This window comes from Carettochelys insculpta, chromosome 23 (genome assembly GCF_033958435.1).
Source record: "Carettochelys insculpta isolate YL-2023 chromosome 23, ASM3395843v1, whole genome shotgun sequence".
Lineage (NCBI taxonomy): Eukaryota > Metazoa > Chordata > Testudines > Carettochelyidae > Carettochelys > Carettochelys insculpta.
Genome location: NC_134159.1, coordinates 16,708,782 through 16,736,611, shown reverse-complemented (window position 1 = coordinate 16,736,611; position 27,830 = coordinate 16,708,782). Strand labels below are relative to the sequence as shown.

The window sequence follows — 27,830 nt, the reverse complement described above, 5'->3', positions numbered from 1 at the left end:
CTCTCTCGAGCCCCTGCGGGGCTCTATGGTCACCATGGGCAGCAGCCCTTAGCCCAGGGCTTTTGGCTGCTGCTGCGGCGGCAGCTGGGGATCCATGCTGCAGGCACAGGGTCTGCAACCAGTTGTAAGCTCTGTGTATTTTGTGTTGTTTAGTGCAACTGTGTCTGGGAGGGGCCCTTTAAGGGAGCGGCTTGCTGTTGAGTCCGCCCTGTGACCCTGTCTGCAGCTGTGCCTGGCACCCTTATTTCGATGTGTGCTACTTTGGCATGTAGACGTTCCCTCGCAGCGCCTATTTCGATGTGGTGCCGCGCAACGTCGAAGTTGAACATCGACGTTGCCAGCCCTGGAGGACGTGTAGACGTTACTCATCGAAATAGCCTATTTCGATGTTGCTACATCGAAATAAGCTATTTCGATGTAGGCTCCACGTGTAGACGTAGCCCCTGGTTGCTGGCACCAGGGATTGAACCTGTAACCATAAAGTCTAAAGCCCAGCAGTCTACCACATGAGCTAGAGGCAAGCTAATTGTGGTGACATGTGCCAAAGAACACTGACCTTTTGGTCAACAGCCCCCATTCATCCTTGCATCATCTTCTAGCCAGACTGGAACAAGGGAGAATGGGAAACATTCTTCTCTTTTATAAGCACTTGTTCATTCCTAAACACACTCACCCCAAGAAATGAACACTGGACTTCCTCTTTCACTTCTACAAATGGTAAATGAGGCCACTAACAGCAAGTGCAAAATGAAAAATTGTCCCCATGAACTTTGCATATGCATTGCTTTATGTGAAACATTTTTGTCAAAAAAAAATGATTTCTGCTTGATTTTTTTTTAATATTAGAAATTCAGTTCTTGTCTCCTGTGGAAGGCAGTATCATGACGCCAAAAATAATGGAACTACACTACCATGAGAGTTGAAAGCTGACAAATTAAGGGGAAAGGGATTTTAATCAGATTCTTTTCAAACACGTTTGTTAACACAGAAATTCCAAAGGGTTTATGCACATTTGAGAGAAGAGACATCTTTGTTAGAGAGCTGAGACACTTGAGATCTCACCATTCAATTAAGGTGAAGTGTGAGACCTCACTGTTGACAGGTCTGTGCCTTCCAAGAGGTCCTCCAGCAAAATCAGGGAGAAAAAAATATTTCTGATCTTTATTTTTAAAAAAATCAAAGAAGCAGGAGACTTGTTTTTTTGGGGAAAAAGACATTTAGACAGTAGATTTTACAGATATTTGCTAACAGCTGAGGAACAATGAGACTTGAGGAATCTTGGCTTACTTTCTGGCTCTGGAAGGAAGAATTCTCTCCTGAAGATAGACTTTTCTGTACTTTCCCTCCAGGCTTGACCTCTCCTGCCCCATCCCCTCCAACCTCTCCCAGTCCTGTCTCCCTGCTACCTTTGGTACCTTGTCCCAGTCACCTATTACCAGCTAATGTGTTTAAAACTGCAACTAGGCTGATCCACAATTGAGTTTTAAATAAAGTGTCAAAATCCTAGTAGGTCATGTATACTGTATAGGCTTCTTTCTCTTGTAAACAGGGTGGTTAGAGATTCACAGATAGGTTTTCTGTCTCCACCTACTGGCTGGAGAGTAGAAAACTTAGTCGTCTGAGCTCAACTCCAGGGGACAGGAGTAAAACATGTTGCAGTCAGGAATGCTCCCACTATCCCCACCTGTAACATTGCATAGTTGGGTTGGCATGTTATGGCATTCTTCTTTCTCTGAAGACTCTGACTCTAGTCACTAATGAAGTATGGCTCCTGGCTTGTCTGGATCATTGCTCTGCACTATTGTCCCAAACCCTATCTTGTGCCGATGGTTCTTGTGTGAAAAGCTGTTAATTGGAGCAGAATCTTCAGTAATTAATTTATATGTTTATGTTAATTAGAGAATATTGAACATCATTAACAGCCTTCACTATGTTCTGGTGACAACACCAAAGCTGGCTAGCAGCAATTGCTTACATCCAGCAGAGAGTCTACCAAGTTTCCAGGCGTGATTCCCATACAGATGAGCAATTCTTGCTAGACTCCGCTGTCCAGCTAGCAGCCATGTGACAGGGCTAGCAACCAGCTAGTATCCCAGGCCACGGCCACCTCACGCACCTCTATTTTATTTATTTTTGAATGAAGCTTTATTTTGGTTCAATTAGAGAGGATCCTGAAAGGTGAGGTCTGGTTTCTACTGATGTGATCACAGGGCTCAATGGATTTCATGATTCCTAAAAGACACCAATTGAAATGAAAAGGCTCCTGAAAGGAGATGGTCATTTAACGTCACTAAAATACATTTGCTGAAGCAAGGATGTTTCATGAATTTGGCACAAAGACAGGGTCTATACTTGCTGATGTTTGAGAACTGAAATGACTCTGCTTGTTTTCCTGCAGTGGAAAAAGACTTGTGAAACAGATATCACTCAGAGAAGACGACAGATGACGAGCAGTACTGTGCACTTCAAGCTGCCCAGATTCTGTGATGGTTAAAGCACAAGACATTTAAACAGGAGCTGCTGACAGGTGAGGACTTGGTCTGGGAAACTACTGTACTAAAACCAAATAGTAACAGAAGCAGCAAACCAGTCCTAAGCCACAACATCCTAAAACCACAGTATTTATTTTATGCTATTTGAAGAACTGCTTTCTACACAGCACTCAATCGACTACCAATCTTCCTTCTAAAATAACACCAAGAAACAAACTGCCACAGAAGTGTCTAGCATGTGCACTCCCGAATAAGCATAATGTTGCTCTTGCAGGTATGATGGTCTGCGTGTACATTAGGGTCTCAACATTTGCGAAGGTTCTGTGTTGAGAACCCATGCGAATGCTGAATTTTATGAACAGCTCCCGCCTGATGCCTGGCTGCCAGGGCTCCTGCCTGGAGCCCCAGAGGAAGCAGCAGCTGCTGGTGCTTCTGCCCAGAGCCATGGAAAAGCCACAGCTGTGAGTGCTCCTGGCTGAAGCCCCAGGGGAAGCGGCGACCACCAGCACTCCTCCATGGGGCCCCCTGGAAGCCTCAGCAGCTGGTGCTCCAAGCCCTGGAGCCCTGGGGAAGTGGCTGCTTGTGAATAGTTGAGTTCACGAACCTTAGGTTTGTGAACGTTGAGACCCTACTGCTTGTTATATGAGCAACAACTCAATTGGAAATTTGATTGTCCTCTATTTATTAATTTGGTGCATCTATTTTTAAAGTGCAGAACTGGTCATTTCTTACCAATTCCAATTAACTGTATAAGAGAAACGGTGAAATCTTCATCATTCTGTTGAATGAGGTTCTCTATGGTTAGTCCTATTACACTCAACAGGGAGAGGATAGTTACACAGAAGTAGATCTTGACAGGAGATGACAACTCTGACCAAGGTTTTATCTGCAATGAGAAAATATTTAAACTCAGCCACATCTCTTTAAAGTCACAACATCATGACTCATTAAGAAATGCATTACAACACTAAATTACATAAATGACACTTCTCCAACTAAAGGGCACTGTGATGGTGCACTCAGATTTTATGGGTATGTTTCTGAGTATGAAAATGCATAACTAGAATATGTTTTATGCAAAATGTAGCATTTAACCTCTCATTGAAAAGCCTGTAATTCGCTGAATGTATATATTCTGTTTGTGGGCATGTTTCTTTCTTGTATATGAAGTTATAAATATGAAGTGTAAACCTGTTTATTAATCTAGGTCTTCTAGTGAAAGACATTACTGGTACTTAAGGAACAAGGCTCAAAGCAATGATCTATAAGCAGTCTTGTTTTCCCTGTAAGCCTAAACTTTGGTTGGTCCTACAAAAACATGTGACCATGCCATGTGGTGCTGCAATCCATCTTGAATTTTGTATCTTTCCACAGGGGTGGAAGGAATGGAATAAAGACTTCTTGCCCTGGGGAAATTCTATCTGAGAAATGGAAAGCAAATGATTGTCTCATGTGGTGTCATAGACTGCTCCCAAGCCTCAAGAGTACACATAAAAAAACCTGGGAATAAAAGAACTCTAAGGAGGCAGACAGAAGCTAGCAGACCCAGGTCAGAAAAAAAGATCACCTCCGGCCTGAAAACTTTACCTGATACAAGAACTAGGGTGAGAAATTATGATTTGTAACAATTTCTCTTGGGCTATGTCTACACGTGCCCCAAACTTCGAAATGGCCATGTAAATGGCCATTTCGAAGTTTACTAATGAAGCGCTGAAATGCGTCAATTTCGAAGCACCGCTGCTGCCCGCATGCTAATGAAGCACTGAATATGCTGAATATGCATTTCATTAGTAAATGCATTTCATTAGTAAACTTCGAAATGGCCATTTGCATGGCCATTTTGAAGTTTGGGGCACGTGTAGACACGGCCTTGGTATATTAGGCTCAGCTGGCATATTTTGTTTTATTTTACCTAAGTAACTTAATTTGATCTGACTGTCATCCCCCAAATTTATTTGGGGACCGTGTTTTTAGTGGATCCTGGTCCTCAACAGCATCTGTCTGTCATCATTTGAAATCACTTAATCCTACTTTTTATTCTTAATAAAGTAACTTTTGTTATCAAAGCAGTGTGAATAATTGTTATCTGCAGTGGGAGGTGGGGGGAAACAGTAGCTGTGTATATCTTTCATTCACAAAGGGAGCAAACTTTACCAGCTGTTCTCCCTGTCTGTGTTACTTTGCCAGGGGCTGTTACCTCAGCTCTGTGTTTTTGCTAGGGGAGACCAGAGCTTCTGGCTCAGCAGGATGGTGTGGTGGGGTATCCCAGAGGGCAGGTAGGCAGGTTCAGTACTATGATCAGCCTGTCATGTGACAGTCTCAAGGGGATCTCCGTGACCCAGCAATCACAGGCATTACTTACAAACATGAAGGGAAATTCACAGAAAGGAAGAAATTTCTCCAAAATTATGGAGGAGCAGAAATGGCCAAGTTGTTGCATAGTAGTTCCTATCCCTATATCATTAACTTTCTAGTTTATCAACAGGGGCCAAATTCTGCTCTCAGCAGTAGCCCTGAACCAAAGGCCAGAATATGTAAACCTCAACCCTCTAAAATCAAAGGGTTTAACCTGTATAAATACACTTGGTAAATCATATTGAGTGATATTCTCCCTATTGACACACACAAAGTATGTTTAGCTATAGAACTCGTGAGAAAATTAACAGAATCCTTCAGATTACTCGGGAGTGTCCAGAGAACGAGTCACATTTTCCCTTTTGCCCAGGGCAGCCAATACCTCAGACCCAGCTGTGTGTGTGTGTTCAGCCTCCATGGACCTCTGAGCTATTGAGAATGCACTTCCTTTTTTCTGTGCCACTGGCAACAGGAAACAAACTTTATAAACAAGCATATAGAGTGGAAGAGTCATATGGAGTCATGCTTTAGCAGAACATGACTGGTGTGACACAGCTTTGTTTTGTAACTTTTCCTTACTGACGATAATAAGAGGTTATTATTACATGTCAGTTTATTTCATATGGTAGCACTGTAGTATTTACTGTATCTGCCTTATGTACAATATCTATTGTATAAACCAATAATATTTCCCATTAAAATATCAGGTTTTATTCACAGAGACCCTGAGATGCAGGAAAGCACAAAAGCACCAGTTTAAAATCATCATTAATTACGAATCAGAGAGGTAGCTGAATTAGTCTGTATCTTCAGAGTCAACAAGAAATCCCGTGGCATCTTATAGACTAACATATTTTGGAGCATAAGCTTTTGTGGGCAAAGACCTGCTTTGTCAGATGCATGAGTCGGGGGGTTTCAGAGGAGGATTCAAAGAGGGAGTCTCAGTAAACAGGAGGGCCAGAGCTGACAAGGTCTGTTTAGTCAGGGTGGATGTGGCCCATTACCGGCAGTTAATGTGGAGTTGTGAACATCAAGAGAGGAGAAATCAAGTCAGTTCAGACATGGGGGATATGGCCCATTGTCAGCTGCTAATGTGGAGATGTGAATGGGCCACATCCACCCTGACTGAATAGACCTGATCAGCTCTGGCCCTCCCCTTCACTGACACTCCCTCTTTAAATCCTTCTCTGGAACCGCCCTCCCCCGCAACTCATGTATCTGACGAAGCGGGTCTTTGCCCATGAAAGCTTATGCTCCAAAATATCTGTTAGTCTATAACATGCCACAGGACTTCTTGTTATTAATCAGGGAAGCATTTAAGGATGTGTAAATCCCACTGACATCAATGGGATTTTAGCACATACTTAAAATTAAGCACAGACAAATGTATACTGGTTATACATTGGCCAAGGTGGGTATGTCAATATGGGATTAAAAAAACCCTGCAGCTGGCCTAGGTTAGGTAATTTGGGGTCAAAGGGTTTGAATTCTGGGGCTGAAAACATCCTGCATAGACATTTGGAATCAGGATCTGGGACCCTGTAAGATGTTTGGGACCAGATCCAGCCCAAGCTCAGCTGTGGGCTTTTATGTCCACCTAGACAAATCCATTAGTGATAAATAATGGAATTTGTTTTATAATGGGTTTCTATTTAATAATGGATTTCAGTTTATCACTGCAACAGCAAATACAAAAGCCTCAGCATAAATACTCTGCCACTTATGTACATAAGTATTTAATTAAAAATTTCCAATGAGACCACATATAAAGTAACCATTTGTGTAATCCATCATCTTTTGGATTTTTATAAGAAAAGCTATGCAGGAATAATTAATACAGTTCAAGATGTTCAAACTACTGGACTGTGGCATTTCTGTTACTTCATTTTAGGGCCCGAAAAGAATTGACTGATAACATGGATGTGGTTTTTTCAACATGCGCTATCATTTTCTGGGGGGTTTTTTTGTTCAGTTTTGTTTTGTTTTGTTTTGTTTTTCCAGGGAGCAATTTCAGGTCAAATCTGGTTCATTTTCTAATTTTTCCCGCTTTTGCTTCTTTCAAAATTCCAATAGGAAGAAGTCTTAAACATCCATTCTCTTACTGTGCTTGCAATCCAATGTTGCACAAGTAAGCTCTGAAATGGATTAGAAATTAAAGAGGGCATGATTAAATTATTTTATTACAGAGCATTAAAAATTACTTCCTTTTTAATAATCTAAGATGTTCTTGTAACATATGAAAGGCAATAGTGTTTAAAATGTGATTGTAACCTGATAGTTTCTGGCACTAAAACATTTAGGTCTGCATTTTTTCTCTCATCCTTTCAATGATTTATTTCTGCATGACAGTCTTTAAAAGAGCTAAATACGCAGTTAACATGTCCAGCCCATTTGACCTCTTGGAGAGCCAAAGTATTACACATTACAGGTGGTTTAGAATAGATTTTTACTTGTGGGGTTATGGATTCTTTTCTGCTGTAAAATTATCAGAATAACTTCTACTTTGGATCAAGATTACATAGTTCAAATACTTACAGGGCCACAAGGAGTAGGAATAAGTTCTTGATGCCTTGGTGTTAAATTAGGCAATGGATGGTCTGCAGTTTCATTATGTGGCGGAAAAAGAGGATCCCTTTAATAATAAAAAAAGAGTAGAACTAAGTTATGTTTTATTAATACCTTTCTGCAGGAGGGAAAGATAAGAAAACCACCATCTCAAATCAGCTGGTAAACATAGGCTTCCATCCTCCTTATGATGTTGTCACACTATACATATTTAAGAGATGTGGCTACAAACAGGCAATTGTCATATCTCCTAATTTTTCCAGGACAGCCCAGTTTTAGCAAGGGGATGCCCCTGCACGTATGCAGCACAGCATGACCTCTTTGTGTAGTATGTGAGGTCACAGCACCTTCCATACACAACATCCTATGGCACTTTCCAGCATAGCACAACAATGGCACACTAGCGATGTGTTATGGGAAAGGCTGGCGGTGTGCTGAAGGGACGCAGCAGCATAAGGACACCCTGTCACTGATGTCATGAGGCTGCGTGATGATGCAATGATGTCACAGGACAAGGAGTCTGAGGTAGAGGCAACGTCAGTGTTGCACGACGTCAGGGGCTCTGTGATGAAGGACTGACGTGGTATGAGCTCCCAGGACAGTGAGTCGGTGACGTGTCAGGGTCTGCATAGTGATGACACAATGATTTCATCTCCCCCCTCCCCCCCTACGAGTGGGGCAGGGGCAGGGGCAGGGGCAGGGGCAGGGGCAGGCTGTTCCATCCCTCCCTCCCTCTCAGCGTAAGGGCCAGGCTGCCCCGGTACGTGCGGACCGAAGTGAGGGTTCCTACCTCGACTGTACCAACCAGAGTCAGGTAAAGGGAGGGAGATATGAACAACTACTTCCCCGAAGACAACAACGGGATGGGCGGGGTACCCCTGTGCAGGCAGCACTTGGTACAGTCCGACGCCCCTCCCCCGGCCACGGGTCCCCGCTAGGCCTAGACTCCGCCCCTCCCCTTACCTGTTGTCTACCGGCTCCATGGCAGCGCCGACGCACCACCCTCTTCGCGCCGGTAACGGAGACTACATGCCTGGAGCTGTTGGTCTCGACATCCGGGTCTGTCACGCACTTCCAGGAGGTGCTAGGCAACCGCGTGCACGTCACTTCCCCCACCCGTCCTCAGCTGGGCTGTCTCTGAACTTTACACACACCACCCTCCGCTTCTCTCCCGCAGCTGGGTAGGGGGCCCTGGGGGCTGCACGCACACGCATAGAGCTGGAGAGGGGGCTCTGGGGAGCTGACCCATTCCACCCCGTCCCCCACAGCTGGAGAGGGGCTCCTGGGGACTGATATCCTGCAGCTGGGTAGGGGTCCTTGAGGGGGCTGAAGACACACACACAAACAGCTGGAGAGGGGTAACCGGGGAGTTGACCCCCACAGCTGGAGAGGGGCCCCAGGGTGCTGACTCTTTCCCCTCCTTGTGCAGCTGGTGAGGGGGCTCTGGAAGCAGAACCTGTACATAAAATATAATTAAGCGTTTACGTGCAGGTATCTTCCCCATGAGGTTCTGATACAGGGTACATCTACACTTATCCGAAGATCCACTCATACAGCGTTGATCTTCTGGGGTTTGAGTTAGTGCGTCTAGTGGGGGATGCACTAACTGTCAGGGCTCTACTAAAGGATGTGGATGGGAGAAACTCCTGTTGACCTCCTTCTGGCCATTAAAATCAAGCTACAATATGTCAATTCCAGCTACATAATTGTCTTAGCTGGACTTGCATATCTTGAATGGATTTTTGGCCTAGTTTTGAACATGCCCTAATTCTACTGGAACATTAAAACTGGAGGCCTGACTTTGTTAGGGTGTAGAAGCATGCTTTGGCCTAGACTCAGAGACATGAGCAAACTGAGTACGTTGCTGTAATCTCTACTCTTGTGGGCAGCTGTATTATTAAGTACTTCTGTTTATTAAATTATGTCATTCCACTCAACTGAAAGGAGCTGGTTACAATTCTTCCTGATGTGCTACTAAGATCAAGAAGATTTCAAACCATCTCTTCTGAGCTTTTCATAGAAGATAGAGAGAAAAGAGGTGTTATGAAGTGCTCCATCTTTCAGCAGAGCAGGGAAGCCAAAGTCCTTTACCAAGGTACCAGTTCTATCCCTCTTTCAGTAATTTTTTTATCTTTTCTTCAGCAAGGTTGGAGTCCAGAATGTGGACCTTCAGTCTCAGCCTTCCTCATGGCCCAGGTTGCCAGTTTTTGCTATTTTTAATCACACATATTTATTACCTGGATTCTTTAAATGCTCCTTATGACCTATACTCCATAATTGCTAAAATAAATGTGTAGAGCTATAGTGTATCCTGGTCAGCAAAAAGTCTCAGGTGTTTTAATAGTAATAACCAATCAATGAAAATCAATCTTTAGGAAAATAACTAAAAGTACAAATGCAAAGCGCAGTTAAAATTGAAAAGAACACGTCAGGCCAATGGTTCATCTAGCCCAGTAGTCTGTCTTCCCAGAGTGGCCTATACATTACCAGGTACTCCAAAGGGAATGAACAGAACAGAACATTTGAATGTTTGAACAGAGCACAATCAAGTGATCCAAGTGACAGCTGGGGTGTCATCCCTGCCCATGCTGGTTAATTCCCATTGACAAACCTGTCCTCCATGAGCTTAAGTATATCAGGTAGATCAATATTTCCTGCTTTCTGATTTAACTAGTGATTAAAATTGCTAATTTAAATCAGTCCATCTTGGTCTTATCTTTCTTTTTTTTTCATTAATAAACCTTATCAAATAGTTTTGACCAAAATCTGACCAGCAAACTGTAAATCTTCAGAGAACTAGTTGAGTGAGTTTTGCACCTAGGTATTCATTTCTGATAAGATATTTCAGTTTTGTCTGAGTGTAATTGCTGTTTATTTCTAATCTAAATCTTCTTCTCCTGACCATATTATCTATCCAGTAACAGACAATACATCAACTATCCCTTTTCCATACTCACAAACTACCAAGAGTCTAGTAGCCTTCCCAATTCTAATTCTCAGAATGGATTAGACATATTATAAGTCTCAAAGGGATAGCCTTGTTAGTCTGCAAAGGATTTATATTCTTTCCAAAAAAACAAAACAAAACAAAAAACTTTCAAATCTCAATTACAAAGGGAAACAACTGAGTTGGAGCTCATTTGCAAATTCAGTACTATATAATTAGACCTCACTAAGGATCTTAACTGGTTAACACTCTACAGAGCCAACTTCCTCTTGATAGACATTCAAAATCTCCCCATCAACTATACTGAATGGCCACAATCACTCTGACTGATCACCCTAATTTACAATGGATAGTAACTGTTCTTGCAGTTATTTTCTTATATATATACTTGCCTTTGTATTTCCACTCCATTCCATCTGATGAAGTGGGTTTTACCCAAGAAAGCTTATGCCCTAATAAATCCATTAGTCTTTAAGGTGCTACAGGACTCCTTGTTGTTCTAGGAACTTTAGCAGTTCCTATTTGTTTTTCCCATTTTGTAGAATATTTGTTAGACGATTGTATGTTGAGCATTTCTTTCTCCCAGAATCACCAATGTACGTATATAGGACGTACCTCCCTGGTCTGATACCTGACCAGCCCCAAACCAGGGAACTTGCTGGACCAGAGGCTCAGCAGAGAGGTCAGCATTGACAAAACAGGGGTGGGGGCGGGCAAGGGGATCTGTGGGAGATAAGGTAGCTGCAGAACCTTGTAGTCAGGGGCCCAGAGCACAGCCCAGTGGGAATGCCCCTAGCCTCACAGCAGCCAGGCTGCACACTGGATCCCAGTTGCTGCCTTCAGGTCTCCTCAGGCACCTTGCTTCTTACGTGGAGCATCCTCCCTCTCCCTCTTTGAGGTTGAGTGTGGCAAATGGGCTATTTGTGGTGCTCTGGCAGCTCTAAGTAGGAGGCTGGGGAAGGAGTTGTTGCGTGCAGGCCTAGGTTTTCCCCTTGAGTACTCCAGCCGGGGAGTACCTGTGGGGACACTTGACCAGAGATGTTGGTGGATGACAGCAGTCTGGACTACAGATGTTCAACTTGCACTTAGATTAAATGCACATGATTGTGTTTTTCACTTTCAGTGCTTTACTCAATTGCTTTCTGAAGCATGCTACAAATTGTACGTATTGACATGTTAAACATGCAAAATGCAAATTGAAATAGAAATACCCTTTAGTTTTCACTTTTGCAGATGTTGGTCAGCATTGAGCAGATGTGAATAGATTATTTGCCCACTCAGACATGTAAAGTATTACATTCTTTCCTGACTGCAATTGTGACAGAAGATATTCTTGACATTTTTGACAACCACAAGAAACCAAGTCAGTGCACATTTATAAGGATCCACAGTAGCTGCCCAACTGTAGAGAATATAGGGTGAAATCCTGGCCTCGTTGAAGTAAATGAGAATGTTTTGTTCACGACTTCTTCAGTGGGTCCACAATTTCATGCATGGTACCTGCCTTAGTGGGTTTATATTGTGGAGTATCACTTGAAGGTCAGTTATTGCAGGGTGAGGGAGAACAAGGAATAATTTAGATAAACCAAGTTTTAGAAAGTATATCAGTGTAATTACTATTTGATGAACCGTATCTTTGCCTATGAAAGCTTATGCTCCAAAATATCTTAGTTGATAAAGTGCCACAGTACTTCTTGTTTTTGCTGATACAGACTAATAGGGCTACCCCTCTGATACAATGTAATAGATTGGACAGAATGTGACCCTCTTACAAATAATTTGGCATTGCTGATATTGACAGTTTGGATAATAAAGGCTGAAGTGTACAGTTTTCAGACCTTACTTTTGATGCATAATTTTCTCATTTACTTTTGGACTCAGGGGGTTTATGATAGATAGTGACGTCCCTTTTTTGCAGTGGTGAAGTGATGTTTAAACTTCATATATTTCAACATGGGGAGGTTTGAAACATATACAGCAGCAACAGAGTAAGCCGTGCTAGTCTATACAGCAGCAGAGGGCAGTGTTACCTTTATATATAATCTGCAACAGAGAGAAAGCCATGCTAGTCTATGTACTATCAAAACAAAAAAGCAGTTAAGTAGCACTTTAATGACTAACAAAATAATTTATTAGGTGAGCTTTCATGGGACAGACCCACTTCTTCAGATCATAGCCATACCAGAACAGACTCAATATTTAAGGCATAGAGAATCGAAAATAGTAATCAAGGTTGACAAATCAGAAAAAAAATTATCAAGGTGAGCAAATCAGAGAGTAAAGGAGCAGGGGGAGGGGGTGTCAAGAATTAGATTAAGCCAAGTATGCCAAAGAGCCCCTATAATGACCCAGAAAATTCGCATCCCAGTTCAAAGCACATGTTAATGTGTCAAATTTGCTCACCTTGATAATTTTTTTTTCTGATTTGTCAATCTTGATTACTATTTTTGGTTCTCTGTGCCTTAAATATTGAGTCTGTTCTGGTCTGGCTATGGTCTGAAGAAGTGGGTCTGTCCCACGAAAGCTCACCTGATAAAGTATTTTGTTAGCTTTTAAAGTTCTACTTGACTGCTTTTTTGTTTTGATATAATCTACAGCTATCATAATGAGGAGACTGGACCGGATTGATTTCAGTGGAGTTATTCTGGATCTCTCTTATAACTGAGTAGATTTACAAAACAGAAAAGCAGTTATGTAGCACTTCGAAGACTAACAAAATAATTTATTAGGTGATGAGCTTTTGTGGGGCAGCCCCACTTCTTCAGATCTTGAAATAGTGCTGAAAATTAACTGGCATGATGAATATATAAGAGAGATAGGGGAAAAAATGATAAGGGAAAATTTTATCCATAGTTAATAGGGTTTTGGACTAACACAAATAACTGCAGGGTTTCCTTCATTTCATCCATTACATTTTTGTTTGGGTTTATTCACTATGTGCTTTTAACTCCAGAACTATAGCAATTGTCCCTGAAATCTCTCCAGCAATATGAGGGGATTTTGGCTCAAAGCTCATTACTTCTTGACCTCACTGCTGAGCTGCCGCCAAGATGGAGAGGGAGGCTTGTTTTGTTGGTGGGTTTTGTGAGGTTTTGTCATCATTTCACAGGTTGCTGCCCATGCAGATGTGCCTGGTTTTCATAGTCCCATCCTGAACCTCCAGAGTCCAAGTAACCCCACAACATCTTTGTGGACATCACATTATTAGGTCGCAATGTGTCTGAAAGAATATAATCTCAGCTTTGCCCAACTAGCATTCCTAAATAGGAAGGATTCCCAAGCTTTGTTTGCTCACCCCATTAGGGGCTCTGTACCCCTGCCCTGACTTAGAGTCCACCATCACTTCCTGGGATATTGACAGACTGGCTTTCTCTTGGAAAGCATTCTTCTCTGTGCCAGAAATTCATATTTATTTATTTATTTATTGCTTCTCTTTGAGGGGGGGGCAGTCTGTGAAAGGGACCACATCTGAAGGGAGGGTGTAACTGCACCCAGTGGCATGCCCCTAGATGCTAGAAGCAAAAGGCACTCAGGACCATACAAGGACTTGGAGGGTACTCTTTCTGGGAGGGTATGTAGGGCTCTGCCCCCCTCATCCCAATGACTGAGGGGCTATGGGGGTACTCAACCCTCACAGAAGATTGGGGAGATACCCCTCCCGGGGTGTGTGCAGGTGTCAGGGCTCCTGAAGATGCGGGTGTATGGGGCTCAGGCTCCTGGGAACAGGGGTTCACCCCTCCCAGAGATGCATGGGGCAGAGGCCCCTAGGCGGTGTGCAGGGCTCCAGGCTGCAGGGATGGGGGTTACCCCTCTCCGGATGCGTGGGGCTCATGGCCCCAGGAATGGGGGGTTACCTCTCCTGGGGGTGAGCTGGGCTCCAGGACCCAGGGACGGTGTGGGTTGGGCGGGTTATTCCTCATGAGGGTGCGCAGAGCTCAGGCCTGCGGGGACGCGGAGCTGCCGGCCTCAGGGAAGGGGTGCGGGGACGGGGCCTACCCCTCCGGGCTGTGTCTGGGGCTCGCAGCACCCGCGCTGGGTGGCCGTTACGCCTCCCGGGGCCTGGCGGGTAGGGGTGTTGCCCCGCCCAGGGGAGCGCGGGGCGGAGCATAGGCCGCCTGCCGCCCGCTCCCTTCCCAACTCCGCGGCGGAGGCTGGTTGGCCCGGCCGGCTGGCAGCGGGTGGGGCGGGGCTGCGCTCGGCCCGGGCAGTGGGAGCTGGGCGGTGGCGTCGCCCCCTTCAGGAGCCCTGCGGCGGGATGGCGGGGGGCGGCAACGGCGGGGGCGGGCCGGGCTGAGATCTGGCGGTGAGGCCCTCACGTGCAGCGACGGGCGGTTATTGGGGGGCTCTGCGGGGGGAGGGGCAGGCGGTTATTGGGGGGCTCTGCGGGGGAGGAGCAGGCGGTTATTGGGGGCTCTGCGGGGGGAGGGGCAGGCGGTTATTGGGGGGCTCTGCGGGGGGGTAGGTGGTTTATGGGGGGGATCTGTTGGGGGTAGCGGGAGCGTGTGTTATCACCTGTTGGGCACAGCACCTGTGATCTGGGCTTCTCTGGTCTGGAAGTTGAGCGCTTCGGGGGGGTGATCCCGACGGCTGCACGCCGACTTTAGGCAAATCTGTCTGTTTCCCTCTCAGTAAAATGGGAATAATATCATCCGTGTTGCTTTACAGAATTATTTTAGGTGTGTGGAGTGGGGCACTGCAGGTGTGGGTCTGATCTTCTTTGATTATGAGGTTCTGGACCCATGAGTTGCGTGTCTTCCTGAGTCGGTAGTTTTGGGTGACTTTACTCTCCTGACCTCTGCAGTAAAATAACTAAAAATACTTTCTTAGGGTTACCATATAAAAGAGAGGACACCCCTGAGAGGGAGCATATCAGTATCGACCAGCTCACACTGTACTACTGTATGATAGTATATATAGTACATTAATACATCATGAGTTGGTTGATACTGACACAGATACACTTCCGCTCAGGAGTGTCCTCTTTTTTGAAAGGACTACTGTGGTAATTGTGAGTCTTTTGTGGCTGACGATTTGTATAATTTGAAAGAACCCAGGCTATGTCTATACTGTGAAAGATTGACCCCTCAGGGTTGATCTTCTGGGGTTTTGTTTCATGCAAGTGCAAAACGGCACTTTCCAGGGTCTAAGTTGAGTGGTGAGTAGTGAGGATTAAGGACTGTTGATGGGAGAAATTCTCCCATCAACCTTCTGCCATGTAGACAGACACTGAAGTTGACCACTGAGAAGTCGATTTCAGTTATGCAGTTAGCGTAGCTGAAGCTGTGTATCAGCGGACGACTTCTCTGTTTGGTATAGACATAGCCAAAGGCTTGTTTCATAGCATAACCAAGCAGTTATGTAGCAACAATAAAGGGATTTAAAAAATGAATGAATCTTTATAGTTGTCAGATTTCCCCTTCTCCCACCTGCAAAATTCCTTGTATGAGGCTATTCGGAATTCAGCTTCTAAGACACTGCTGGGGACTACGTGTCCCATGGGCTGGAAGTGGTTCACCAGGGTTAGCCGCTGGTGAGCCTCCTATTGCTGTTTACTTGAGCATCCAGAGGTACAGCCTCTCACAGCTCCTGGTGGCTGTGGTTTGTCATTCCTGGTTAATTGGAGATGTGGGAAGGGGTACAGGCCAGTCCAGCCATTTTTGCAGCTCCCATTGGCTGGGAACAGCAAACAGCGCTCAACAGGAGCTGTGAGGGGCTGCACCAGCAGATGCTCAGGTAAGCAAAGCATTTGGTGGCATGCAAGGGCAAACCATATTTGGCCCTGGCTGCTTATTGCCCACCCCTGTGCTAGGAAGTGGTATCATTCTAAGATATGTATTCAAACCAGGGCTCAGTGTGAATACAGGGCTCTGCCAGTATGGAGCACTTTGTTGCAATCCAAAAAATGTGGGTGTCAGGAGTGTGGCATGAAATGTGTGTGCTGAGTTACCTGACATTTCTGTTCAGAGTGGACTTTGCACGTAGAGTGTCAGTTCTTAATTACCGCTCTTATTTTTATGCCTTAAAATCCTGGATGATTTACAGTTGTTCTGTAGAGAGGCCTTGCACTGATTGTAGATCAGGATTGATTTAGATGGAATTACTGTTATATCTGGAAGTCCTGTGGCACCTTATAGACTAACAGATATTTTGGAGCATAAGCTTTCGTGGACAAAGACCTGCTTCATCAGATGCATGTGTGTGTGAGTTTCAAAGGAAACCCCTCCTCTAAAACACCCCCCCCATTCATGCATCTGATGATGTGGGTGTTTGCCCACCAAAGCTTATGCTCCAAAATATGTTAGTCTATAAGGTGCCACAGGACTTCTTGTTGTTTTTGAAGATGCAGACTAACTTGGCTGCCCCTCTGATACTTGTTATATCTGGGATTGTCTGAACTGGAATAGTAAAGATGCTCCAGAATTGCGGTGCACTAGCAGGTGTTAGGCCTGGTCTGCGCTGAAAAGTGAGAATGACCCACCTATGTTGGTCAGAGATACGAATAATCCACATCACAGAGCAAGGAGTGGTGTAGGATTTTTCTATCAGCCTAAGGGGACCTGGATTACATGTGCTGATGGGAGAACCCCTTCTGTTGGCAAAGGTAGTTTCTATGCTGGAGTACTGTAGTGGTGCAACTGTGACATTGTTGCGTTTCCAAATATAGATAGGCCCAGGGTGTCAGTAGAATGGTGGCATGGAATAGTAACATTGGGACTGAGCTCCATTGGCAAAATTGTTGCAGGTGCAAAGAAACTTATGTGGCAGCTATATACATACTGGTTCCAAGTGCTGTTTTAAAATAAAATCCTGTTTGATGACATTAGGTGAGTGAAGGTTCATACTTAGGGCTAAATGTTCTCATAGCGATTCATGTTACTTCTGCTTTAGATGCTTCACCTATTGGGTACAATGAACTATCAGACAATTTAAATCTTACTCTTAAGATATGTCGACCCATGCCCCTCTCTTTCAGGAGGGGCATATAAATAAAGTGGGTTGAAAATGCTAATGAGGTGCTGATATGAATACTCAGCTCCTCATTTTTGTTACGGCAGCCACCCGGAGCGTGGAAAGTGCCGCTTTTGAACTGCAAACTAGCCAGGTAGATGGGTTCCTTTGAAAGGAAACCCCAGTTTTGAAAGCATTCTTCTTCCTATGCTTTGTTTTGGCATAGATGTCCAGGTTTTCAAAGACCGTTAGTTTCAGGCGGTCAGAGCTCAGACAACTACAAGATATGTTTGTGGGGCTCCTACTAGGACTAAAAATAAAGTATACATGTTTGGGCTTGACCCACAGGTCCAGGCTCTGGAACCCTGTGGGAGAGCCTCAAGGCCCAGGCTGCACTATGATTGTGAACATCTACATTGGTATTTGTAGCCCCGTAGTATAAGCTTCATGAGTCCAAGTCAATAGACCCTGGGATCAGAGATTCACTGCCTTGGGTGGGTTTTTGCAGTGTAAACATAGCTTGAGTGTAAACGCAGGATAGCTTTCAACTAGCCACTCATAGGTGATGTTTTCGTATCTAGCTAAGGGATAGCAGTTTATGGACTATTATCTAGTTCCTTTTACACCCCACTATTGATATGATTCATTCAGAGGTTTCATTGTAAATTAATTTTCTCATTTTCAGTGTCGCCTTCTTTTATTTTTAGTCCACTCTTGGTGTTGGGGTAGAATAGGGAAGCACTATAAAATACACTGTATGCTGCTTGAATCTATGAGCCAGAAGATTCAGTTTCTGTGTGTAATCAAGCAGTCTCCCAACCGCTGCCACGTTTGCATCTATCTGTAAACATCAAGACTTGTTGGTATCCAGGGAGGATGACCAAATTAATCCCAGATAGACAACTATTTCAGCCAATTTAAGTCTCTCCACTTCATTTAAGATAGCAGCTCAGTAATTTGTGGGTATTTTCTTATACAATCCTCTCATTGCTAGAGTGTTAACTGTTCTGAATGTCATGCTGTTTAACAAAATGATACCAGATATGAAATCAAAATGCTGCTGGGTTGGGAACCTCATTATCTATGGTTGCCTTTGTTAGTATAGCACTTGTACACAACCAGAAGGTTGCAATGGCACTTTCATTTTAAATAGTCTGCATATTTTCTCTGAACTAAAAAGTAGGAAATGAGGAACAATGCTTCTATTTAAAAACCAAAGAGAAAAGTGTGTGACTATTCTCTCTGCAAATTATGACTATTTCATCAGGATTTTACAGAGTTCAGGGGAGTCACAAAATGCTGACCACTGTTTTGGACTGTCTACACCTGTGTCCAAGGAGCAAAGCCAAGGTGGCTTGGCTATGTCTCCACTAGCCCAAATCCTCGAAATGGCCATGGAAATGGCCATTTTGAAGATTATAATGAGGTGGTGAAATGCATATTCAGTGCCTTATTAGCATGTGGCCAGCTGTGGCTCTTCAAAATTGCCACTTTTCGCTGCTGTGCAGCTCATCCAAACGGGGGTCCTTTTTGAAAGGACTCCACCAACTTCGAAATCTCCTTATTCCTATCTGCTGAATTTTGAAGTTCCTGGGGTCCTTTCAAAAAGGTCCCCCATCTGGATGAGCCACACCCCAGCAAAAAGCAGCAATTTGAAGAGGTGTGGCGGGCAGCAGGCTAATGAGGCGCTGAATATGCATTTCAGTGCCTCATTAGTAATTTTTGAAATGGCCATTTGCATGGCCATTTCAACGATATGGGCTAGTGTAGACATGGTCCTTATGTTTCGATACTTTCATAGTTCAGAAAGGTATGGCCAAGTCATTGTTTTGATGCAATACTCCCAAAGTATACCAGGGGCTATTGAGAAGAATAATGCAGAGTCAGTGGCTTGCAGTTTCATTATGGAACAAAAATCATAGAATGAAAGCAGAAAGCATAGTGGTTCTAAAACTGCTCCAATCTTGATATTACAAGACTATCGGTTACTAAAAAGTCACAGGGACTTGGTTAAATTCCCACTTGTGTAATTACATTCTACCACCCAAAGTTCCCAGTGCAGTTTCTAGTGGATATTCTTCACTTCCTATCCTTCCTTGTTGTATGCTGATACTTTCCACTGTAGACAGTTTTTATTTTTACAGTTGTTTATTTTTGTTTCTTGAGTAGTTTGAGAGTTGGAACTGCTATGTCTTGATGCCAGTCCAATAAACTCTGTCATGTCTGGCAGCTTCAGGACTGGGAGGTTGCTGGATGTTCAAATATCCTGGATAATAGAGTGGTATACCTAGCAGTGAATAACACTCAAGAAAAACAAGATTAGATATTAAGAAACAAACAAAAATGTATACAGAGTACTTAATTTACCAGCAACAGTAGTATTGTACACTGTAAACTTATACTGTTTTTGCTGTATTTATTTTCACTATACTATACTTATGGAAAGCATCAGTAAAATTTACTTATGGGTAAAATGGCAGTTATTTGAGAGTTCCAGATAAAGAATGCCGGATATGAAAGAGTTTACTGTATTGTCCTAAATCTCCAGGTAGTGGATTGCTCTGAAGATGATAGAAGCCCAGCTGCAAGCTGGAGAGTGAGGAATTTTTCAGTCTAAATATAACATTTGTGCAGAAATAGCTGAGTACAAATTGAACCTCTCTAGCCCAGGACACTCTTGTCCAACAGCATCGAATCCTGTATAGGGGCTGGTCGCAGGAGGGCCAGCTGGGAGTCCAGCAGTGAAGGGGAGGATGGCCACGGGACCAGGTCTTGGTCAAAGGGTTGGTGGTCCAGAACCCAGCTGCATGGGCCAGGAGCAGAATTGGTCCCACAGCTGGAGGCAGGGCCAGCAGCAGAGCCCAGTGGTTGTGGCTGGCAGTATGGGGGTCAGCAACCATGAGGGGAACCCAGCTGAGAACCCAGAGTCCTCTGGGGAAAGCCTGCAGCCCAGCAGCAGACGAGGTGGAATTGACCATCCCTGATCTAGCAACCTTTCCTTTGTTTGGGACCTGGCTGGTCCTGAGTTGGCTGGACTGGCGGGGGGGGGGGGTCCAACCTGTATTACTATAGTATTATTGCTTTATAGTGGGTAACTTACACATTGCTTTTCATAACTCTGCATCATTCCCTTTTGTTCCATTGACTTATATATATATTTTAAATCCCATTTGTATGAAAATAGCTCTGTTTTGCAGCAGTTAGGAATTCAACATGTGAATTCTTATCTAATCAGAGACCAGCATATTACCTTAGAAAGAAGTTTTGCTGTTTAATCTCTGTGGTTTGTATCCTTGTACTCCCCTTGCCCTTTAGAATCTAGTTCTTGAAGGAAGGACAGTTACTTTATATGTGGCAAAGACCTCATCTTCGATTCGTATCTTCATTAACAGCTCAGTTAACAGAATACTGCTCTTGACAGGAGACTTGGTTTAAACTCTCCTGTACATTAAATAGCTATGAATGATAAAGATGAATATTTCATGACATTTAATATCTCTCTTGGCTGGCAGCTGCGGTTGTCTATTTTAGTTTGTTCAGTCTGGTATTAATATAGTTTCCCATACCTGTTTTACTGGTTGTCATGTTGTAAATGCATGTAGAGTCCAATTCTGTGAATGCTTCCACATTTGTAACTCTGCTCAAAGGAGGTAATGCTTTTGAAGCCAATGTGACTAGTTTTGGAGCTAAATTTTCACTGTTATGGTTCATCGATGTAAGTGATTCTAGAAATAAAAGGGCCTGTACTTTACTGATTCAGCAGTTTACAATCTCAATTAAGGGTGTTCTGAGAGAGAGGATATGGTAGTTGATATGCTTCTCAGAGCTTACAGACGTTGAAGCAGCTTATCTCCCATCCCACCCATTGGCTGTATCTGCACTTGCCCCCAGCTTTGAAGGGGGCATGGTAATCCAGGCCATGGGAGATTACTAATGAAGTGCTGTGGTGAATAAATTTTGAGGAGTAAAGGGACTTTGAAGTAATGCGGGCACTTCAAAGTGCGTGCGGCTACACATATGCCAGCACTTCGAAGTTTGATGTTTCGAAGTTGTCGCAGGGGAAAATTAGCCTAATGAAGTGCTACATATTCACCATAGCACTTCATCAGTAATCTCCTGTGGCCCTGATTACCATGCTCCCTTCAAAGTTGGGAGCAAGTGTAGACACAGCCTTAGTGTTTCATTTACCTTTCCACAGAGATGCTTTGTTGTAGGATTCCCCAGTCCTGGATCACTGTGGAACCTAGGCATATTTTTCATATTGCTGAAGGGTGTTTTGGGGTACCTGGTTGATTGTTGGCATCTCCCTCCACTCAAAGCAGTGGGTACTAGGATTGCAGATGTTTCAAAGCTTGCTGGTCAGTCAAACCACTTTCCCTGATTTTTCTGAATCTCTGATTTTTTTTTTTTTTTCAGAGATTGTAGCTGTCTCTTTGGAAAATTGAGGCTTTTCCCAATAAATTTATAAGGAGTAGATGATGACAAGGGAGCTGGTATGAACTGTTTTTCTTCTACTGAGCTTTAGAATTAGATACATATTTTTGTGAGATTTCTGCCATTCCTTTGCTCTGAGCAGGGCAAGTCATCAGATTATTAGGTGCTTAGATACTGTGGTAGTGGGGTAATTTATAAGTATCTGAGATAGATCAGTACCAAACCTAAATCTGCCAACGTGCAACAAAAGAAAATGCTCAGTTTTCTCAAGGGAAATAGTAAATGTTTGCACTTGTGGGTCTCTGACAGCTGCAGAAATTAGTCATTCTCACATCATGAGAACCTACAATTTCATGGTTTTGTTTTGCATGAATGTTTGAGGGTGCATATGGGTTAGTCCAGGCCAAACTAGCTGGCACAAAGGACAATGGGGCTTTCAGTATTACTGTAGAATTTACAGTTACGTAAAACTCAGTGCTTTAAAGTGTCAGACCTAGAGAAGAAAGGAGTTTGCCCAAAACTTGTACCAGGGCACTATTAAGCAATTTGTCCTTTAAAAAAGAATACTGACTGTGTTTCCTTCTTCGATGGAATTAACCACCATGAAAACATTTTTATATTAACATGAGTATATGATGTATTAGAATCATATGGGAAGGGCCCAGTACCACAGCACACCTTCATAACAGAGTGTTCTGCTGCTGCTAGAAGAAAAGGGGTACAGGGATGGATAAGAGGAGGTCCATGTTCCTGCAGAATAAAAGTAATATCTGTGATGTAGAAACTTTCAACACAAAATAGTTCAAGTTCAGTAACTTTTCAGTTTAATTTATCAAAGGTTTCGTAATGCCCATGTCAAGTTTGTTTAAAAAAAAACAGTGAAGAAAACAAATGTGTATCTTAGCCAGTTTACTGAACAAATATTTTCCCATTAAAACCAGTGCAGGTCCATTGGTTCTTGCTAACTCCTGTAGATTTTGTATTTGCCACGTAGTATTTGCAGTTCTGCCATTGTTTAGATGCATTGTGGTATAACGACCTCATTTCAGCTCATTGTTGTCAAGATGTCCATAGTTAACTTGCTACCAAACAGTGGCAATTTTAACTCTTCAGTCAATTGAACGTGATTAGAGCAGTATTTTTCAAATGTGGCCTCCATGGCTGCGTGTGGCCACAAGAGCCTGCTGGGCAGAGATGGGGAAATGGGCAAAGCAGTAGTCCCTTCATGCAACACCCAGGGACTCCCAGGGGTGAACATGAACCTCCCCAACTTGTCTTCAGCCGCTGGACTCCAGGAGTGGGCTTCAGCACCAGCCATGGGTTCAACTAGCAGTTCCTGGGCTTGAGCCTCTACACAACCTCTCGCCTCAGCCATGGACTCCGACTCTGGGCTTCAGCTTGAAATAATGGGGCTTCAGCAGTTCTGGCCTTATCTGGCATCATGCTCATGAGGCAAGGAGCAGGATGAGCCTTGGTTGCAAAGCTTTGGAAGGGAGCTCCGAGCGGTGGGGGTAGGGAGAAACAGAGTCCAGGAGAGTGAAAGGTGTTAGGAGGGGAAACAAGGGCCCAGAGACACCAAAATACAACTCTACATTGTTTTTGTTATTGAGTCTGGGGGAAAAATACATGAATAAATTAAAGAATAGGGCATCTGTATATGCATATCTATGTGTTTTTCCTAACGTTAATTATGTATTTGTCAGAGCAGACACCAAGAGTTGGTGGCCCATTCTGAGACCACCACAGTTTTTGTTGTGAGAACCCCTGCACACTGACACTATAAAAATATACCTTTCCAACTTACTCATTTATGGAGGAATTACTTGTTTAGAACCAGCTAACATCTCCATGAAAGGCTCCATCTGTGGTTCATTTCCTTTCTACCAGTCCTGTTGTCTACTCTTCCCTTTCCTCCACTCCCAAGAGATGGACTACAAACTCAAAAAAGTAAATCTGTTGATGGCTTTTTTTATGTTGATGGTGAAAAGCTACTATAGAGCAATTTAGCACTTATTGCAAACTTTGGACTTTACTGCAAACTTTGGACCCTATTTGTGTGACTGATTGGTTGCATTACAGTGACTGTGGCACTGCTTATGTTGAAAAACAGAGAGTAGAGAATGTTGCACCTTGTTCTTTTACTCACTAAATTCTTCTGTGGCTCACCAGGTGTTGTGTAAAATATAAGAAATTAGAACATTTGCTGATAACTGTGGTGTAGAGATGGAATCTTATACAAAGCTTTTTCTACCGATTGGTAGTCAAGATTGGATGCTTTTCTAAATCATCTGCTTTGGAATTACTTTAGGGAAGGTTTGTGGTCTGTGTTATATAGAAGATCAGATAGATAATTACAATGGTTCTTTATGTCCTCAGTCTATGAATAAGCAGAACATAGGACAGAACATTAAATAAGAATAGACAGTAATAGAAAGTGAAGTTATTTATGAAAAATATTTTGATGGCAAGGGAACCTTTAAAACAAGACCAAACTTTGGGGTGTCGTTTTGCCCATGCTATCATGAGCACATCTAAAGTTATGTTTAGGCAAATTTTATTTCTGGGACTTGATATCCTAATCATGTTAACAGAGAGAAATCAGTTTTTAGAAGTGCAACATACACAAATCTTTATCTTCTTCATTAGCTGCAGATGAAATATGGAATTTCTGTGATGTCAAATATTCAGAAAATGAAATTTTACTCATCTACGAATTTTCTTTATTTTTAAATCCTCAGAAAATGCAGTTGATTAACGAAAGGAAGCATCTCACGTTTACTTCTAAAGATGTTATCTGGAGGACCAAATAAACATTTATGGACCATTGGAGCTGAGAGCTTAATTAAACCAAATTATTTTTGTCTCTTCACTGTGAGGTTCAGTACTAAGTCAATGTTGCTTTATATTAAGACCAAACAGTAGTTTCCTGACATCAACATGTCATCTGTAGCAAACAATCAGACTCTGGAGGACTTACATCTTCCTGTCCTTGAAGAAAAGTCAAAGGGGAAATTGTTATTTCAGCTGGGCCCCATCTTTTCTAACCGGAATGAGAGATTTGTAATTGCCAGGAGTGACAGTGCACCAGAAGAAAATGTATTGAAAATAACAATCACAGAGACTACAGTCATTGAGTCAGACTTGGGCATCTGGAATTCTCATGCTCTCATCTACCTCACATTGTGGTTTTTCTTTAGCTTTTGTACCCTTTTTCTTAACAAATACATTCTTTCACTGCTGGAAGGAGAGCCAAGTATGCTAGGTAATTATAATTTTTATTATAAGTTTCAGTTCCAATAACATATTTGTCAGATTCTGTCTGATAGACTTCAAACTGATAACTGATTTGTTTGGAATAAGAATGGAATGGTTAAATGTTCTAAGCATACAACTGGGATCTAGGAATACCTGAGATGTAATTTTGTCTTTGACATAGATGCCTTTGGATTTTAGTGAGTCCTCTAAACCTTTGTTTCAGTTTCCACTGGTGTAAACTGGGATAATACTATTTCATAAGGATTCTGTGGAGATGTGAAAGGTTATGTTTATAAAGCAATTAAAGCAATTCATTTTATATAATGAAACTTTGTAGTTTATTGAGTGGTAAAATTTGAGCTTTTCATTTTTTAAACTTAGTCTAATTTTAAATAAATTGCTTGTACTCTTATTGTCTCCAGAGACCAAAAAGTATCAACTGTCTCCTTAAATTGCGAAGATTTGGTCTTCAGATGACCATGAATAATTGTTGTGCTAACATACCTAGTTTTTAAGGAGTAAAGGGGCATGATAACTGTAAACTAATTTTTATACGCATAGAGTTAATCCTCAGTCTTTGTCTCTTATTCTGCAGATAGTTTCAGAGGGAAAGGGCTTTTACTATAATTTTATAAAACTTAGAGATAAACATCTATATTTATTGACACCTGCCAAAGGTCTCTGAAACTAAATTAATCTGATTTGATTTCTAGGTTAGCTTAGTTGTTAATGCTATATTCATCTTCTGACATCTCTTGGTTTCTCATCTTTCTTCAGGTGCTGTTCAGATGCTTTCAACTACTTTCATTGGCTGTATAAAAATGTTTATTCCATGCTGTTTGTATCAGCACAAAACACGTATATCTTACCCACCCAATTTTATCATGATAATGCTGTTTGTTGGATTGATGAGGTAAATGGTTGTATATTTCCCAGGGGGGCCTTGCAGGAGACTGTGTCTTCTTCCTTCGTGGCAAGGGCAGAGAGCATTGTTCATATAAAATATTTATATTTTCAAAAATTTCACAATAATCCAGTTGTTCTTCACTTGCTCTTTCTTAACACCTCTTTTATTCTGACAAGAAGTCTTTGGTCTTTCTTTTTGCGCTCCATCGATTTCAATTCTCTCTCTCAAAACCCGTCTCTCTTTTTAATATTTTCTTTCAGTGATGTGATGTCTCTTTTCTTTTAGACAGATATTTTGTGCTCATTCAGGACTACCAGTTCTCCTTATTACTATTTATTGTGGTAGTGCTGTATCCTCCTGTTACCCTTTCACAGCAATTTGTATCAGAAGTGATTAAAGTATTTATAAAATTATATGTTGCTTTTAAACTTACACCTTTAAGAGAAAGTATTTGCTATTGCCGTGGATGACGCAAGATGATAATACCTGATGAGATACTATTAAAACATTGTCTGGGGTCATCTTCGCTGCACGTCTAAATTAATTTTACTAAATTTGGGAGCAGCTATTGATGAATTCTTCAGCACTGTTGTGTTTTATAATTTAAAGGAACTAAAGGGAAGCTACTTTTTATTCTGATGAAATAGAAAGCTAAATGTTGCATATATTATTTAGGTACTATACCACACATGTATGTTTAAAGATTGTGGCATAGCAACTAAATTATGTTTGCTAAGCATCTAAAACTTAAAATATGCTTTTTAAGCATTGTTGTGTCTCTGTTTGACTTTCTATATGTCTCTTTCAGGTTTGCCACAGTGGTTTTAGGTCTAGTAAGCTTGAAAAATGTGGCTGTTTCATTTGCTGAAACAGTTAAAAGCTCTGCACCTATTTTTACTGTCATTATGTCCCGGATGATTTTAGGGGAATACACTGGTAAGTAGTTTGTTGGAATGTAATTATTTCACAGTGTAACGTGGGCTATTTGGTGATGGATAAAGAGATTCCATCTGAGTTGTTTAACGATTAAATGCAGCTAGAAAAATTGTCTTTATTGAACAGAGTCTAGACTAGTAATAGAGAGGTAGTCTAGACTATAAATTGAACATGCAAGGACCCTTTTCAAAGTAATTTGTTGTAGGTGAGTGTTGGCTGGAAACTTGGTTTTCTGACAGGAAAAATACTGTTACAGTTTGATACATGTTTTTAAATGGCGTGTATATGTGTGCATGCATGCAAAAAATTCCTCCCTTGTGGAAAGCTGCTGATCTGGCAAGCATTTTAAAAATCTTGAGTGTCTTCTCTGTGTCCAGCCTGAGACTAAACAATAAAACTGGCCTCTTACCTGGTTTTCATAAGCACCACTGAACTGCAATTGCCTTCTAGTCTTCACTTCTCTGAGTAGGTCAAAGTCTCTCACTGTGCATTCTTCTGAGTGGGAGAAGGCTGCATGAAGTCAGAGGACGGAGGATTAGCATTGTTACAGGGCAAGAGGGCAATTATCAATTTATTCTGCCATTTGGTGACATTGACAAGAAAACCAAGGCTGAAGATGGGCAATTTTAATTTACGTCTGCAGGGCAGATGTGTTGGTAACTCAGTATACTACTGCTATCTTTAACTGCAGGTCAACAGCTAATCTGAAATCTCATTTAATTGAAATTAAAATAGCCATGGTTTTGAAAAGAGGGGAATTGTTACTAAACAAGATAAGAAGGAGCTCATTACAGTTTTCTACATTTGCATTATTTGACATGTAGCTGTGGAAGTAGAGTAGTGTAAAGTACAACTGGATGGCATTTTTGTCTGTAACTTTTTCCAAAGAAAAATGCAGATTTAGTGACACAGAAACACATCATTAATTCCTTTCTGGTTAGCTGAATTGTTTGTCTGCAGAAAAAAAATTGTCACTTTCTCAATAGTTTGT

At 42.4% G+C, this 27,830-nt stretch overlaps 2 protein-coding genes across 5 annotated transcripts in view; one reads left to right on the top strand and one right to left on the bottom strand.

The window, feature by feature from the left end:
• LOC142000988 (uncharacterized) overlaps positions 1–8,482 on the bottom strand; it is a 34,505-nt gene extending 26,023 nt beyond the window's left edge. For both annotated transcript variants that reach the window (XM_074975761.1, XM_074975762.1), the window contains exons 1-3: positions 8,376–8,482; positions 7,383–7,479; positions 3,225–3,378 (exon numbers count right to left, since the gene is read on the bottom strand). In XM_074975761.1, the coding sequence (XP_074831862.1) occupies positions 3,225–3,378; positions 7,383–7,479; positions 8,376–8,395 (271 nt within the window). In that variant the 5' untranslated portion in view covers positions 8,396–8,482. The remainder of the gene's footprint in view (positions 1–3,224; positions 3,379–7,382; positions 7,480–8,375) is intronic.
• Positions 8,483–14,513: 6,031 nt separating this feature from the next.
• The window catches only part of SLC35E2B (solute carrier family 35 member E2B), a 30,041-nt gene continuing 16,724 nt past the window's right edge, over positions 14,514–27,830 (top strand). The window contains exons 1-4 of one of the 3 annotated variants that reach the window (XM_074975709.1): positions 14,514–14,537; positions 24,480–25,003; positions 25,774–25,909; positions 26,712–26,839. In XM_074975709.1, the coding sequence (XP_074831810.1) occupies positions 24,679–25,003; positions 25,774–25,909; positions 26,712–26,839 (589 nt within the window). In that variant the 5' untranslated portion in view covers positions 14,514–14,537; positions 24,480–24,678. Of the gene's footprint in view, positions 14,538–14,560; positions 14,663–21,747; positions 21,801–24,479; positions 25,004–25,773; positions 25,910–26,711; positions 26,840–27,830 lie in introns of those variants that run through there. The other 2 variants (XM_074975706.1, XM_074975707.1) reach the window with 2 other exon arrangements.